Source organism: Phalaenopsis equestris, unplaced genomic scaffold, assembly GCF_001263595.1.
Source record: "Phalaenopsis equestris unplaced genomic scaffold, ASM126359v1 Scaffold000521, whole genome shotgun sequence".
Taxonomy (NCBI): domain Eukaryota; kingdom Viridiplantae; phylum Streptophyta; class Magnoliopsida; order Asparagales; family Orchidaceae; genus Phalaenopsis; species Phalaenopsis equestris.
The window spans coordinates 68,521-84,137 of record NW_018164961.1 but is presented as its reverse complement, the minus strand read 5'-3'; the positions used below and the strand labels follow the sequence as shown (position 1 = coordinate 84,137).

At 35.6% G+C, this 15,617-nt stretch overlaps 1 protein-coding gene across 3 annotated transcripts in view; it reads right to left on the bottom strand.

Moving 5' to 3' along the window:
* Positions 1–7,503: 7,503 nt before the first annotated feature.
* Positions 7,504–15,617, bottom strand: part of LOC110028664 (gamma-secretase subunit APH1-like) — a 33,118-nt gene continuing 25,004 nt past the window's right edge. For 2 of the 3 annotated variants that reach the window (XM_020730610.1, XM_020730612.1), the window contains 2 exons: positions 8,940–9,067; positions 7,504–7,850 (listed from right to left, as the gene is read on the bottom strand). In XM_020730610.1, the coding sequence (XP_020586269.1) occupies positions 7,731–7,850; positions 8,940–9,067 (248 nt within the window). In that variant the 3' untranslated portion in view covers positions 7,504–7,730. The remainder of the gene's footprint in view (positions 7,851–8,939; positions 9,068–15,617) is intronic. The other variant, XM_020730611.1, reaches the window with a different exon arrangement.

Sequence of the window (15,617 nt, the reverse complement as noted above, 5' to 3'; positions counted from 1 at the left end):
TCAACAAATTAATGTTGTACATCTACGATCATAAACTTTGTAACTCCATCTTCCTTAATCCAAGAGAAGAGTGGACTTTAAGTACTTCCAATTCCTTAGTAGATTACTTCGACTAGGCCAGACCTTGTGGTTTTTTTCCCCTTTCAGGATTTTTCACGTAAAAATTATTGCGTCTCCTCTCACTACTTTTCTTTTATCAGTGTTTGTGTTGGATCTCATATAATGATGAGACATTTATTTATTACTCTACCATTGTAGAACTTCTAACACTTAATAGCTTGGAGCCATCTAGTTTCATTTAGCACAGTCTTGAAATCTAAGACAACAAGCCCCTACTTCCTTGCATTCTTCAATGTGGGGGACAACATTTGTTGTAATCTTTAAAAGTCACTCATGTTAATGTCTCAGGCACTATTGTGGTAGTGTAGTCTTCCCACACCATTTTTAAACATAAAGACTATGAAAACTACTTCCAAACTGAAGTGGCAACCATCACTACAGTCTCAAAAGGTCGTTGACATTAACATTTGAGGCACGATTGTGATGGTTTAGTCATCGTAAATTTTATTTAGATATCAAGTCTTTGAAAATCATTTCAAAACTAGGTGTAACTTTCATAACAAAGAGCATTTCCTCAACGCCCCCTCCCCCTCCCCCTCCTCCCCCCAATCATACTAGAGTTCTTTCTCAACTCTATCAAAAATCTAATCTCTTCAAGATTTAATACTTGGGATGTTTTATAGTTTCGTGTGGAGAACAACCCCATCAAGGGATAACAAATTCAAAAGAAACAACTAATAAGTTGACAATGTCATTTTTTAGTATGGTTGAAGCCTTTCTTAGAGAAATACGGTTATCTCAATCTTCTCCTAAGTCTTGAGAAACGGAATACATCTCCAACATCTCATTCTAGGCTTATTTGATCCCAGAGGGGCTCAATTCGACATCTTTCATTACAAGGTATGATCGTCAACCAAGAGCTTCAACTAACAGCATCGGAGAGGTAAGAATTCCGGGTTGGATTCCCATCTACTTCTTTCATTTTAAGCTATAGTAGTCTAGCAAACATGTTTCCACTAACAGCTTAGAAAAACTTAAACATTCATAGTGGCAGATGAAATCTCCACCAACGCCCTATAGACAAGACTAGGAAGCAAGTTTCAATTGGAAGCTATTTGTGGTAAGAGAAAATGATTGACAAGGCTCCACTCCAAAACTTCAGAAAGGTTATAGGTCTTAGAAGGTATGGCTATATCAAAATCCTCATAAGTCACAAGCCTCATAAGGCACAAGCCTCAGAAGGCATGAGCCTCAGAAGAGTTTGATAGCACAATGCTCGGACAAAGGAGATGAAGGCATCAACAACACCCCAAAAATTTTCCAACGATGCCGAGAAGTTGGGCAACATTGTCCCAGAAGTGAGGCAAAAACATCCCAGAACAGGGGCAACCATAGCTTATAAGGAAAGGTGAAGGCAACCTCAAAAGCGACGTCAAAAATTTTTTGCTACAACTATAAATATATGAAAAAATATAATGCTGCAATATCAAGAAAAAAAAACGTACATACAAACACACTGTTGCAATGTACAAATATTACATATGGTGACTAAAAAGCTATAAAGATTAAAACACACACACTAGTACAAAAGTTATAACATGACATTAGAAATAAAGACAGTAATCCACTTTAACATCCTCCTCATCGTCATAAGTACGCTACTACAAGCCACTTCCATCTTCTCAACTTTCAAGCAAAAAAGGGGATCTTTTGGCTCTTAAATCAAAGATATGTCCTCAAGGTTAGCTACAATATATTACTAAGGAGGATAAACCTTTTGTCTGAAGCTTCGACAAAACTTTATTCCTATGTGTGGGGATCACAACCTTATATTCTCCTCTACAAGAGTCAACATCCTCCTTTGAAAAGCTTGTAAAGTATTCATACTTTGATTAATGTTAGCTTGTGCCTACCTCAATTCTTATCAAGTATCCATTAGTTGTCAGTGTTGCTATGAAAGGAAAAGTGTCATAGAGAATGAGTCATTGAGGCACTTTGCTAACTAGTTGGCCAACGACAAATTATCTATTGCACATGAGTTATTCACCTTATTGTGCTCACCAAGAATGTGTTCAATCTTCACAAATTATGTCTTTCATACCCTCAAAGAAAGGGTCAGCTCATCTTTGAAGGTTGTCGGCATCACCTCCTCTGAATTCTGGCGCATCTACTAATTTACAAAGGTGGGTTACCCAAACATCGGCATCTCACAGAGTAAAAAATTGCCTTTAGAAAAAACAAAAGAAGAATGGAAAATCCCCTATGAAAAGTGCAGCAGCAACACAAAAATTTACTCTGAGAAGCGCAACTTTTGAAAGGCACAATATCAGCATGAAAATTCCCTCCAAAAAAAGAAACAACAACAAGAAAGATCCTATATGAAAAATGCATTACCAACACTAAAAATTCCCTCTAAAAAGATCAATAATAGCGAGAAAAATGCTCTTTGATGCCCATATCTCTTTCTCCTTGAGGCTAAAAAGGACAAAAAAAATTGGCCAAAATGACCAAATCTAGATCGATCACAAAAAATCACAAAAATAGTACCCCAGTCATCTAATCCAACCAGATCAACGATTGTCTCACAGCCAATTGAAATCTGTACGATTGCGCCACCGCACTTCCATGTGAGGAATGATCTCGCGACTGCATGGCCCGCTCACAAACCCGATCTCATACCCGGCTTGCCTTCAGCCTACTTTAAGGCTTGACCTGGCCTATCGCGACCTGCAACATAGCCATGCCAATTGGGTGCTCCTGCTGCATTCATTGATGCCTGCTAACTCCATGTGCTACCTCCAGAAAACTTAAAATTTTCCACATTTTTCATAAATTTTGCCCAATTTTCATGATTTTGATAAATTTTGCAAAATCACCCAAAATATTTGCAATTGATACAACATTAACAAATTTTATCGTTTGGCATGAATCAAGCTGATTGATATAAATCTTGGAGCATTTTTAGCGAAAAAAATCAAACTCAAATTAAAACCCATCTAGAACTTCAATTCCAGCAAATTTGCAGTCAAACTGACCGAATCGACGAGATGAACAGAACGACACCAATAGGCCTAACTTAAGTGGCAAATTAGATTTTCATATGGATTCTAAATCTCACGAGCTTGTAGTCAAAGTGAGCTTCTCGATAAGACAAATCCAATGAACCCCAAATTCACTCAATTTTGACATTGTTAAGACACTTAATGGTCCATAAAATGTCAATCAATCATGAGAATCTCTCTAGGTAGTCTGATGGAGTGGTCTAAAATCCTTTCTTATTTGCAGATGGGCACTCCCAAACTCTATGAATAACCTACCCCTTCATGAAGGAGGGTTGAGGCCATGGACGAAGGAGGGAGACCTAGAGGTAGAGCTAGACCAAGAGGAGCCAAATTCCAATGTTATTGTCGACCGAAAAAACCCGACAAACATTTCCTACTCCCGCAACCGTTCATCGACCACCTTCAACAACTAGTTGTCAACCGCCTTCGACCACCACTAGTTGACCCCTATTCATTATCATCGATGAACTTTATAGTGTAATAATGCACCTTGAAGATGATGTAATGATACACTACGAAGATAGTGCAACCATAACCCAAAGGCAGTTTAAAAACGCACCACAAAGACAGTGCAATGACACACCCCAAAGATGTTGTAATGATGCAACCAAAAATGGTATAACTATGCACCAAAAAATAAGATGTAATGACACAACCTGAACTCAGTGTAACAGTTTTCCATAAAAAAAAGGAATAGCTCCATGCAACAACTGCTTACAACTATCTTAATCAGAGCACAATGATCTTCTTCAAACTCGTGAGGTCCTCTCGTCGTTGCTCCTCAATATGACATATGACTTATGTGGCTCACTGTAATTGCAGCCCCTTACTTTAGCCTTTGAGGCCAACTAACACTACTCCCCACTATGGCTTATGTGACAAACTACGAGCTATGTGGCTCACATCTCACATAGCTCCCAACTCAGACCTCTATAATCTGCAAATGTTATTATAGCTTCCCACTACATGTTATGTGATTAGCTATGGCTTAAGTGATTCATAGCTTACGCAACTCCCAACTCCAGCTTTTGTGACCTACGAATGTTATTACAGCTCTCCACTACGGTATATGTGATTAACTACGGCCTATATGATTCACAGTTCACGCTGCTCCCAACTTCACCCTCTGTGAACTATGCATTTTATTACAGCAACCCTCTACGACATAAGTGACCTACGTGACTCAGAACTCAGGCAACTCTCAACTTCAGCCTTTGTTGCCTACATATGTTGTTACAACTCACCAGTACGGCCGACATGACCAACTATGACCTATGTGGCTCATAACTCGTGCAGCTCTCAATTGCAACCTTTGCAGCCTACGAACGTTATTGCAACTCACCACTACAATTTACGTGAACTAAGACCAGCGTGGCTCGTGGCTCATAGCTCACACAGCTCCCCACTCCGGCCTATGCATCCTACAAACATTATTGCAACTCCCCGCAACAACCTATATGACCAAATATGACCTACGTGGCTCGCAACTCACATAGCTCTCAACTTTGGCCTCTACGGCCTATAAACGTAATTGCAACTCACCACTACCGCATACGTGACCAAGTACGACTTATGTGGCTAACAGCTCATGCAACTCACAACTCAGGCCTCTGCAACTTACGAATGTTATTACAACTCCCCGTTACATGTTACGTGGTCAACTATGGCCTACATGGATCACAACCGCATACGTGACCAAGTACGACCTATGTGGCTGACAGCTCATGCAACTCACAACTCAAGCCTCTGCAACTTACGAATGTTATTACAACTCCCTGTTACATGTTATGTGGTCAACCATGGCCTACATAGATCACAACTCAAATAGCTCCCAACTCCAAGTTCTGCGACCTATGAACGTTATTACAGCTCTCGGCCTACGAGACCAACTACGACCTGTGTGATTCATAGCTATTACAGCTACCAACTTCGGCCTCTGCTGTCTATAAATACTGTCACAGCTCTCCACTACGGTTGTTGTGGCCAACCAACGCTCTTGAAGCTATTGCATACATCCAACATGGCCAAACACTATAACTTTCAACTACAACCTCTACAAAAAGTCAGTGTTATAGCCACCTTCTACAACATTCTTAAAGAACTACTGCCTCCACAATAATTGACTGGGAGGATAGATGGACTACTATATCTACAACATTCTTAAAAAAGTTAATGAACTACTGTCTCCATCGTTTTTATAAAGGACTACTGTCTCCACGTTTTTACTCTAGCTTTGCAGCCTACTATCATCGTTATTGCCAAGAACTACAGTCAGATTACGGCTATTATAGATGAATTATTGTTATGTCAAGGATGATCAACTTTGTAACTCTATCATAACTCAGGAGAAGAGTGGACCTATGTACTTGCAATTCCGTAATAGATTATTTCGACTAAGCCATATCATGTAATTTTTTTCCCTTTCCAAGGTTTTCCACATAAAAATCATTGTGTCTCCTCCTGATAGTTTTATTTTATGTGTGTATTTGTGTTGAATTTTATTTTATACTTAGATGCTAATTTACTACTTTACCATCGCGGATCTTCAGGCACTCATCAATCCTACAGGTGAAGACAATAACAATGATCAACAATGGTGATAGCAATAATCAATGGCAGCTAATTGAATTAGATATTTCTAAAAATCTCAACAATTCAAAGTAACTTGGTGTTTAAAAACAGCTTGGTTTTTAAAATTAAGAAAATAATAACAAAAAAAAGCACTAAAAATTCATTTTTAAAAATACAAAAAAAAAAAATGTTTCCAAACGGACCTTTAGCTTATGATTTTTTTTTTTTTAATCAAACATCAAAAAAAATATTAAGTGCATAATTTAGTTCGCATATTTCTTCTTTCAAGTAAACAAATTTCTGTCTGCCCCGTTTGTTAAGTCAAGCCCTGCCAATACCCATCAAACTTGGAAGCTCTAACCTCTAGCCAAAGATCATTCCACTAAACAGTACAACATATTTAGGAAAGCCAAAAGAAATCAGAGGTTCGTAAAAATTCTAACAAACCTGCAACCGCTTGATTGACCTATGTAAGTACCATCTTGTAAAAGCATAGAACACATATTCTCTTCTTTTTTACCTTTCAGCTTCCATAAAGTTGATTGGAATTATTTGAACTTAAAAGTCACACGTTAACTAGCTAAAAGTCGCTTTAATTTTACACGTACCATTAACTTTTTTTTAACAGTAAATCCAAGCTATCACAGTTTGTGACAGAAGATAATATTCTTCCTCTCCAAAATACATATAGACACACGTTGATTTGAAGATTTCAAAGTTGGTTTTAAAATTTACTGCAATTAGACCAACTTTTTACTGGGGCATTTACATACATGCCACAAAATTCTTATCTAATAACATATCTAACGAACATTCATATTCACATCTACAACAGTCAAAACCTCAATATCATATCAAACATGTCAACAATTATTTTCTTATTACAAGTAAAATACACACTTTTGTGCATATGTTTATAATACTTATCGTCAATGTGTTATAAATATAAATATAAATATTCGAGAGTTAGAAATACAAAGACATAAGAATTTTGTTGTATGTAGAAATTTTGCATTATTTTATATGGATTTGAGTGCTGCGAGAGAAAAATAATTGATAACAAGTGAAACGTATTTGTGACTATTGTGATAAATTTATGATTAACTACAAAAAATCGGAGCAACAATTAAATTCAAGGTATAGCGACTGCAGACTATTGGAATGAAGATATCGAAAGTAAGATGATTTGGGCATAATGATGTCAAAAAATATACAAATAAGGGTAGTTATAACTGAAATAAATTGATTAAATTTTAGACTGGAGAGAATTTGTTGGTTTAAATGGAGGTGCAAAGCAGCTGAAGAGCGTGATGGATGAATATATTATTATGATTCTTTTGAAGTACTTCCACAAGTTTATCATTATGATGTACTTGAATGTAATTTCTACCTATTCGGTCAGTTCACAATGACATGAAATTCAGTTCAGAGTTCACGACATAAGCTATTAATCGGAAATATACCCCTGTTGTCAATTTCTCAATGCAATTCTTGCCAAGTATTTTTAAGTATTTGAGGTTTAGAAAAGAAAATAGATAATGGATAAACAAAGGCGCTGAGAATATTCTCATCAAAATTTAATCAAAATGAATTATAAAACTATTCAATTTATTATGAGATTAATGTAATATAATAGTTGATTATATTAAAAACAAATCTATAACTAATAAAATTCATTCTCATCAAAATTAAAGAAGAAGGAAAAATAAAACACCAAAGCCATAATAATCATTTCATGCCACCACAAACAAATAACCTTGTACCTTATAAAATGATGTGTGGTCAGCTATCGGAAAAGTGAGAAAATAAAAGCAGGCACAGTAATCATGACAAAAATGTTACCAGTAACCAACCCATGTCCATTCAAATGCTCAAATTTCCCCAGGAAGAACAATAGGCTTTCCCAATGATGCTGCATAACTTTTCTGAGAAGCTTTCATTCCTTCGATTAAAATGATTTCACCAAAAACATCACAGTTGATAGGGGTAGCTGGGTGGTTTATAACACTGATACCTGCTAACAAATTGTCTGTCATCTTAGTTCTCTATCAGCCTCCGACAAACCGTCCTCCAACAATAATGCAGAGTGACAAATGCAAAGAAGCAGAGCAGAGGAACACCGACAGCACAGCCCCCAGGTACGAGATTGATCAGAGTCTGATAGAAATGATTCATATCATAGAATGCTCAATTACAGCAGTCAGATAAATAAAATATATTAGGAAGATTTACATACATACCTCAATATTCTGATGTATTTACATGTCTAATGCCTAAACTTCAATACATGTCACCTTATTACGAAAAGGTATAGTTAACTTTTTAAAAGTTAAAATAGTGATATTTTTTATGTGATAAAAAAGATTTGGGCGGTATAAATGTAGAAAAGAAAATTTTGGGTGTTAGATACGTATATACATAGGAACTGGGTGGTATGCATGTAAATGCCGCAATATAATAACACATACAACCAAACGAAGTGGAAAAACAGAAATAAAATATATTTGTTTTTGAACATAATAGAGACTGACAGCTTCACAATACTGAAACAACAGATGAAAAGAGAATGTCAAATCAGTTTATTTCAGCTTGCAATCTAAAGTGAATTAACCAGCATTTTACTGGAATCAAATCAGTAGAAATGTATCAAAGGTATATCATCTCATTCAAAGGAAACAGGGTAATTAAGGCAAACTTGAAATTTATCAAAGATTTTGCATGAAAAAAGAGACTAACCAGCGAAATGGCCCTTGAAAAGTTGTCTTAGAAAGTAAAATTCTTGTTTGTCACTAGAGTGATGACACTAACAAAACCATGGATTATGATTGGATATTTGAAAATAAACAAATAACTTCATTTTCATTTGACTCAAACTCGTAGAAAAAGGAAAATTAGTTTTATGTTGTCCCCTTTGGCGTTCTTTGTTTCCATTTCCCCGACACCCTTCCAACATTTTGGGTGTTTCAGGTACATGTGTTGGCACAATACTGTTTGTCTGCTTGCTCAAAGTTATTACAGACTTCCAAAACTATTGACATACTCCTACAAACAATGCAATGAATGGTACTGCATTCTCATGAAGCAATTTATTGGATACAAATGAGTGCTAAAATGTACGTACAACTTGGTGAAGCGAACTTCTAAAAGATTGATGTTTGCTAAGAAATGGAGAATTTTCAAATAACTTCAATAGCCAGCTAAGCAAAATAATGAAACAATTTAGTTCTTTCAAGGCTTGATACTCACCATCATAGAAGCAACCATATGAATTACAGGAACAAAAAATTGATCAGATTTTCGACTTTCTGCATATCCGTTGAATGCAATGACCATGGAAAAAGTATGTATCAACAAAAAAGCAGAAGAAATAATTGCTGCATAATAAAGGAAGCTCGTTAGCTTAAGGAGAATTGTCTTATTAAAATTGAGCAAGCAATTGTAAAAAATCTAACAAATTTGAAGGGCCAACAACTCTCATCTCAAAAGTTTTTACAAACTATTTTTAAGAGAGATTATTTACCCGCACTATATCCAGCACTACATATACTAGAAACAAAGAGATAGCTTCAGCTAAATGTACTTTTTGAACACAGCAGGTGCACTTGTCAACATGCATATGCTGGAGTTTGGCAATAGAGCCCACAAGGCACTAAATATTGTCAAACACTTGTAAAATTCATTAATCGGAAAAAAAGAAATACTGATTAATTCATCTATTAAGAAAATACAAAATTAATATGTTGATTTGGATATTCCACCATCGTACTATAGCAAAATCCGAAACAAGAGCATGCGTACCAAGGAACAGGATAAGAAGAGGCAGTGCGAGAACATGTAAAATTACTCTTAGATATGATGAAAATAAGAGATGAAGTTTAGCTACCTACAATTGTAATGCCTAAAAATGACGAAAAAGAAAAGCAAAATTTTGCTTCTAAATTATCTCTCATTTTTCAAATAGCCTGAAAATCATCCAAAGTATTTTAATAAAAACATATATATCAAAAGATTTGATCCCACCGTGGCGCAGGGCTCTGGAATTTTAGGCACAAGGCATGTGCTCTCATCATGGGGCCAAAAAGCGCATGGGGAATCGATATTTGGACATTTATCAAATATAGATTTCTTTTTTTAAGAAAATAAATAAATAAATAATACATACATATATATATATAAGTGATTAGTATGCAGACTATGATCACCTGCACAGGGGAAAGTAAAAGTTCTAATGAGATAAGCCTCAGTAGGAAAATTAAAGGGTATTTAGCTCTTGACTCCAAAGTAAGACGAGATAATTGCAATATTAGGCTAACCAATCTTTAGCCACAATTATTATGTGACCAATAGGCTTGGTGATGACCTAATATTTTTTATTACTTGAGCATTAAAACATGCTTTTCTTTAATATTATTACTGCACTAAGCTAGCTATGATAATACCTATGATAAGTCATAAATCAGCATGCATATCTTTTTCTTTATGTTAGAATTTTATTTTAGAATTGTTCAGCTCATTGAGCATTGAGCTCATCAGATAATATAATTGTGATTCCAGGAAAGAGGAATGAGCAAGTGGAATAAGTGGGCAAGTTACCAATTTGGTCTTTATTATAGTATATTGGTTGGTGTTATAGAAGAAATGTGCATGATGCAAATTAAAGAATTTTGTGAGTATAAATTTATATTATAGGTTTATTAAGAAGTTCGTTATTCTTTTGATCTTTGTACCCAGTGGAGAAAAAGGATTCATGTAGCTGACTCCACGTAGTGGGATTAAGGCTTTGTTGTTGTTGTTGTTATTGTTGTTGATTCTATTTTAATGATTATTCCATACATGTTTCCATTTCACTTTTTATGATGAATATTAGAGAATTTGAAGTGCAATGCATAATTTATGATGGTTTAAACAAACTAAATATCTGCTCACTCAGTCTTGATTAGTAAAAATCATTATTAACAACAATAACAATAAGCCTTTATCCCACTAAGTGGGTCGGCTACATGAATCATTTTCTCCATTACATCCAATTGAGTGTCATATTCTCATTTAATTCTAATAAATTAAGATCATTTTTTATACAATATATCCAAGTTGTTTTAGGTCAACCTATGCCTTTCTTAACATAAGACAAATCTAAAAAATCTACTCTCCTAAACGGATCATTAGATGGTTGACATCTAATGTGACCAAACCATCTAAGACGACTCTCTCTACTCTTGTCCGACACTAGAGCTACAACAACCCTGTCACGGATATATTCATTTCGCAGTTTCTCTCTAAGTGTCAAGCCACTCATCTATCTAAGCATTCTCATCTCAGCAACACTTAACTTTGTTTTATGCTTCTCTTTTAAAGGCCAACAGTATGCACCATAGAGCATTGCAGGTCTCACCACCTTTTTATAAAATTTTACTTTCAGTCTAAGTGGTACTTTTAAATCACACAATAGGCTCAATGCATTACTCTACTTCAACCAACTTGAATTTTACTAATAACATCCCCATCTATATCACCATCACCTTGAACAATAGATCCGAGAGTCATAATTACAACTCTGTCACTAGAGTTACTATTAATAAAATTACATTTCATGTATTCACTTTTAGTTATACTCAAACAAAGGCCTTTAGACTTCAACATAGACCTCCAGAATTCAACTGTTTCCTAAACTTTTTCTTTAGTTTTATCCACAAGAAGAATATCATCAGCATACACCAAGGTACACCATCTTGTAAATGTCCAGTAAGAGTATTCATAACTAAAGCAATAATCAGGATTAATATTGCTAGAAAATGAGTTTAACTGAATTTACTCCAATGTTACACCTATATCTGACTAGAGGGAATCAAATGGGATACAACAATAACTACCTATCAACCAAAACAAGATGTCAAGATACTAAGTAACAAAAAGCCAATTGCTATAGCAGCTCATCATTTATAACTGTAGTGCTAGTTTGAAATGGCTACATAACTTTCATAATATATTTGAAAGGATTTAAAAGCAATACATCACTAAAAAATCTAAATAGCATATGTAAATTCATTAGCAGTTCACTTAGGATCTGTTAGGGGCAACTGCAGCTTATTAGCATAATATGTAAATTCATTAGCAGCTCACTTAGGATCTGTTAGGGGCAACTGCAGCTTATTTAATAAGCAGCTGATCAGATAAGTTGTTGATCATGATAAGCCAGTTGGATGTTTGGTTTGTGCTGTTGGAAAACGACACTTTCTGGATAAATGATCATTCTGCCCATGTACAATAAAGTTGTTTGTAACAGAACTGACATAGCAATATAATTAATATTTGAAAAAGTATAAAATCATTTTAGAACAGTACAAAAAATAAGATATATAACTCACTTAACAGTGAGTATCAAGTTTGTTAAAAAAGAGAAAAATTATTAAAATTACAATTAAAAGTATCATAGTATTAATTTTAAAATCGAGACAGCGTATGTCACGAGCTACGTCTTCCAGGGATACCATCCAACCCCAATCACTATCATCAGTGGAATCTGTCGAACTGTCTGTCCACAGGAAGAAGTCACACTTCTCTGTGATGCCCCGCGGGCACATATAGAACTGTTTCCCGTAGTTATGTGTCTGACATAACGTCAATAAGAAAGTCTATAGTCCGCAGTGGCTGAGTACTCGTCAGGAGATCCCTGAAATCCTGGAACTCATCTTTCTTGAATGATTCAAAAGGCAATTCATTAATTATAACACAAGTTGAAATTGCTAACATAAGTTATTAATTATACTTTTTTTGCAGGCGTGAGGTCTCAGAGAACTCAATATACCAACCAATGAATCTACCACTACAACAACACAGTAGACCGTGTGAAAAAAATAGTTTTGTTGTTTTTAACTCACTTAATACCAAACTCGTGTCACATATGCATATCACCAAAAAAGGACATCCAAAATTGCCTAAAAAACACTGCATCAAAAAGAAAAGAGAAACATGGTTGTCTCTATCGGGATTTCACATGTGACACCAACTAACAGCGACTAACAGACCATCTAGAACCCATAAGGTCGAACGTATCATCATGGACCTCACAAACCCAAAAAAAAATAGAACAAATCGAAAAGGAGAAAAAACAATTATAAACAGCATAAACTACAATATATAAAATATCAATAATCGATAGAACAAAAAATAAACATGCACTTTATAAATTGACAAAAACAGTATTCAATTACAGTTTTGCTCACAGTATTCAATTATAGTTTTACAAGGGCGCGAGGTCTCAGAATACTAAGTACATCAACTCCACCGAACATGTCATAACAAGAAGAAAATGACCTTATAAAACAGAGGTTCTTAGTTGTCTTTAGCTCACTTTATAACAAGCTCGTATGTCACACATGCATGTCATCAAAAAAAGACCATCCAGAAGTACATCAAAAATCCAAACCTCGAAAAGAGCAGAGGAACTTGGTCGCCTTTATATGGATTTTACATGTGACCCCAACCAATAACGATTAAACAGGTCATCCAGAAGTACTTCAAAAACCCCTGTATTGAAAAGAAAAGAGGAACTTAGTTGTTCTTATGAGGATTTCATATATGACATCAACCAGCAATGACTACTAGGTCATCCAGAATAACCCACAAGGTTAAACGTCTCATCATGGACCTCACAAACCAACAAATAAAAGTACGAAAAGAAATCGAAAAAGGATAAAAAACAATTACAAACAACATAAAACTTCAAAAATCTAAAATATCAAACATGCATGTGACAAAATAAACAGACTTTATTAAATAAATAAAAATCGTCCAATCAACATCCAACAATGGCATCTGTAATCCGCTCTCAAATCAGGCATTTCTACGGCACCTTTATAATGTTGGGTGTAACCTTCATGTGATTCCATTTCTGGTTGTGATATAGATTGTCCTACGTGATATTCAAAATCTTCCGACGGGCGAGTAAGTGGTCATCGTCAGTCGTGCTGAAGTCTGCATCAGCTCGAGAATAATATTGTCGAATGTATTTGTGGAGTGTCATCATGGTCACTATAATCTGCACATGTTGAACTTACATATGGCTATCACATTTTGTGTGGGTGATCCACTAAATCTAATACATGTGACCTTCTCAGTATTAGAGACTTGTGCATGCATGTGAGTTCTGTCAATCGCTCCAATACAGTTATGTCAGATTAGTTAAGATTGGGAATAAATCCAATACAGTTATGTCAGATTAGTTAAGATTGGGATTGCCACGCGACTCATTTTGACGTCTGAATGTAATGTGTTAAAATGAATTACCTTAAAGAATGGTATATACCGCGGATCATTTGCAATATTTGTTTGAGCGACTCGAATGTTGGATCATCTGCTTAATTATCTTTGTCGATAAACTGACAAGAGCCTTCAAACCCACAGAGAAATATCTGTTAAATGTCTCCAATAAATGATGGAATCGCTCTATTGCTTCTCTCATTGATTCAATCTTATGATAAAATGTAAAGAGTTATTGCTAACACATCTCTTGTTGTCATTCTTGAGGAGTCATGGAGTCCATGATGGCCATGTAGTTCATCGAACAGATCCAAAAACATGGGTTTTGTAATATGAAACATGTTACTGACCCTTATGGGGTGTCCTTGTAGTAGCTCACCGGCCCATATATCACCAATATAAGTCGATGTCATGTAGGGAGTTCGATCGATGTAAGAGTTGTATTCGTACAAAACGATAGCCAACACAATTTTTCTTGTAAGGCTCAGTTGCTGTGAATCTATCCTAGAGAAGTGTTATGTTCGGGTAATAAGTGTGAATCACACAACGTTAAAAAAACATCTAAAATTTGAAGACGGATTATAATGAGCAGAAATTATTACAGAGCAACATATTGATTGTTCATGCTAGAAAGGAAAACATCCAAATCAAATAACCCATGAAATAACCCATGAAACAAACGGAAAAAAAAACAAAGCCAATAAACAAAAACTCCGGAAAGTCAATTGCCCTTAAAAAAATGTAAATAGATGACCCGAAGTTCGAGGCGCATCGTCAGGATTATCTGTCTGCGAGTCGGGTCCTCCAACAGCTTCAAGGACTTTAGATAGAATGACATATCCAACCTAACTTCAGGAAAAGTATCCAAAACTCGAAGAAAGTCGTCTAGAGGTGTCCTGTGACGTACCAGCCTGAATTGTGTAGGCTTCTACCGGTTTTTTTATTGTGTTTCTGACGAAAGCATCTTTTTTTCATTTTATCCACCCTAGGCCGCTTTGACCGGCATATGAACTCCAGCTTCTGATTTTGGCTGGAGTCTTCACTTGACCCACTTACCTGCTTGGAATCCAAATCATCTAGTATGTTTGCAAACTCATGCTCACTTAGAGTGAAAGCATGAGTGTTTGTTGCAACAACCCCACTGAACATACCGCTCAACTTCTCCTCCAAGTCAGACTCAATCCCACTGAACTTGAATTTTCTGGCGACTGACACTACCTGCAACATACGACAACTTTATTACTTAAAGCGGCTTAGTAAGATAAAGCATGAAAGAAGTAATAATTTGATAGGTTATTATCTTTAGTTTCTCAGTCCACCAGTCTTCCGAAGTACGGGTGTAAACGAGCCGAACATGAGCGAGCCCAGGCTCAACTCGTGTGCAGGTTGTTAAAAAATATCATTGTTTGTGTTCGGCTCATTGATAATTCGAGCACAAAAAAGTGTATTTGTCTTCAGCTTGTTTACTTAGCGAGTCGAACACATGTAGTTCGCGAACAAAGAATCATTTTGACAACACTAATCACGCAGTTGTTGGATGTTAAGGGACGGGGCAAGATTTAAATCTTATTGTTTATTTTAAGACATCATTTAAATATAATTTAATACATTTTTTTTCTATTTTTAAATTAATAATTTTAATTCATTATATATCATTGTAGTCTT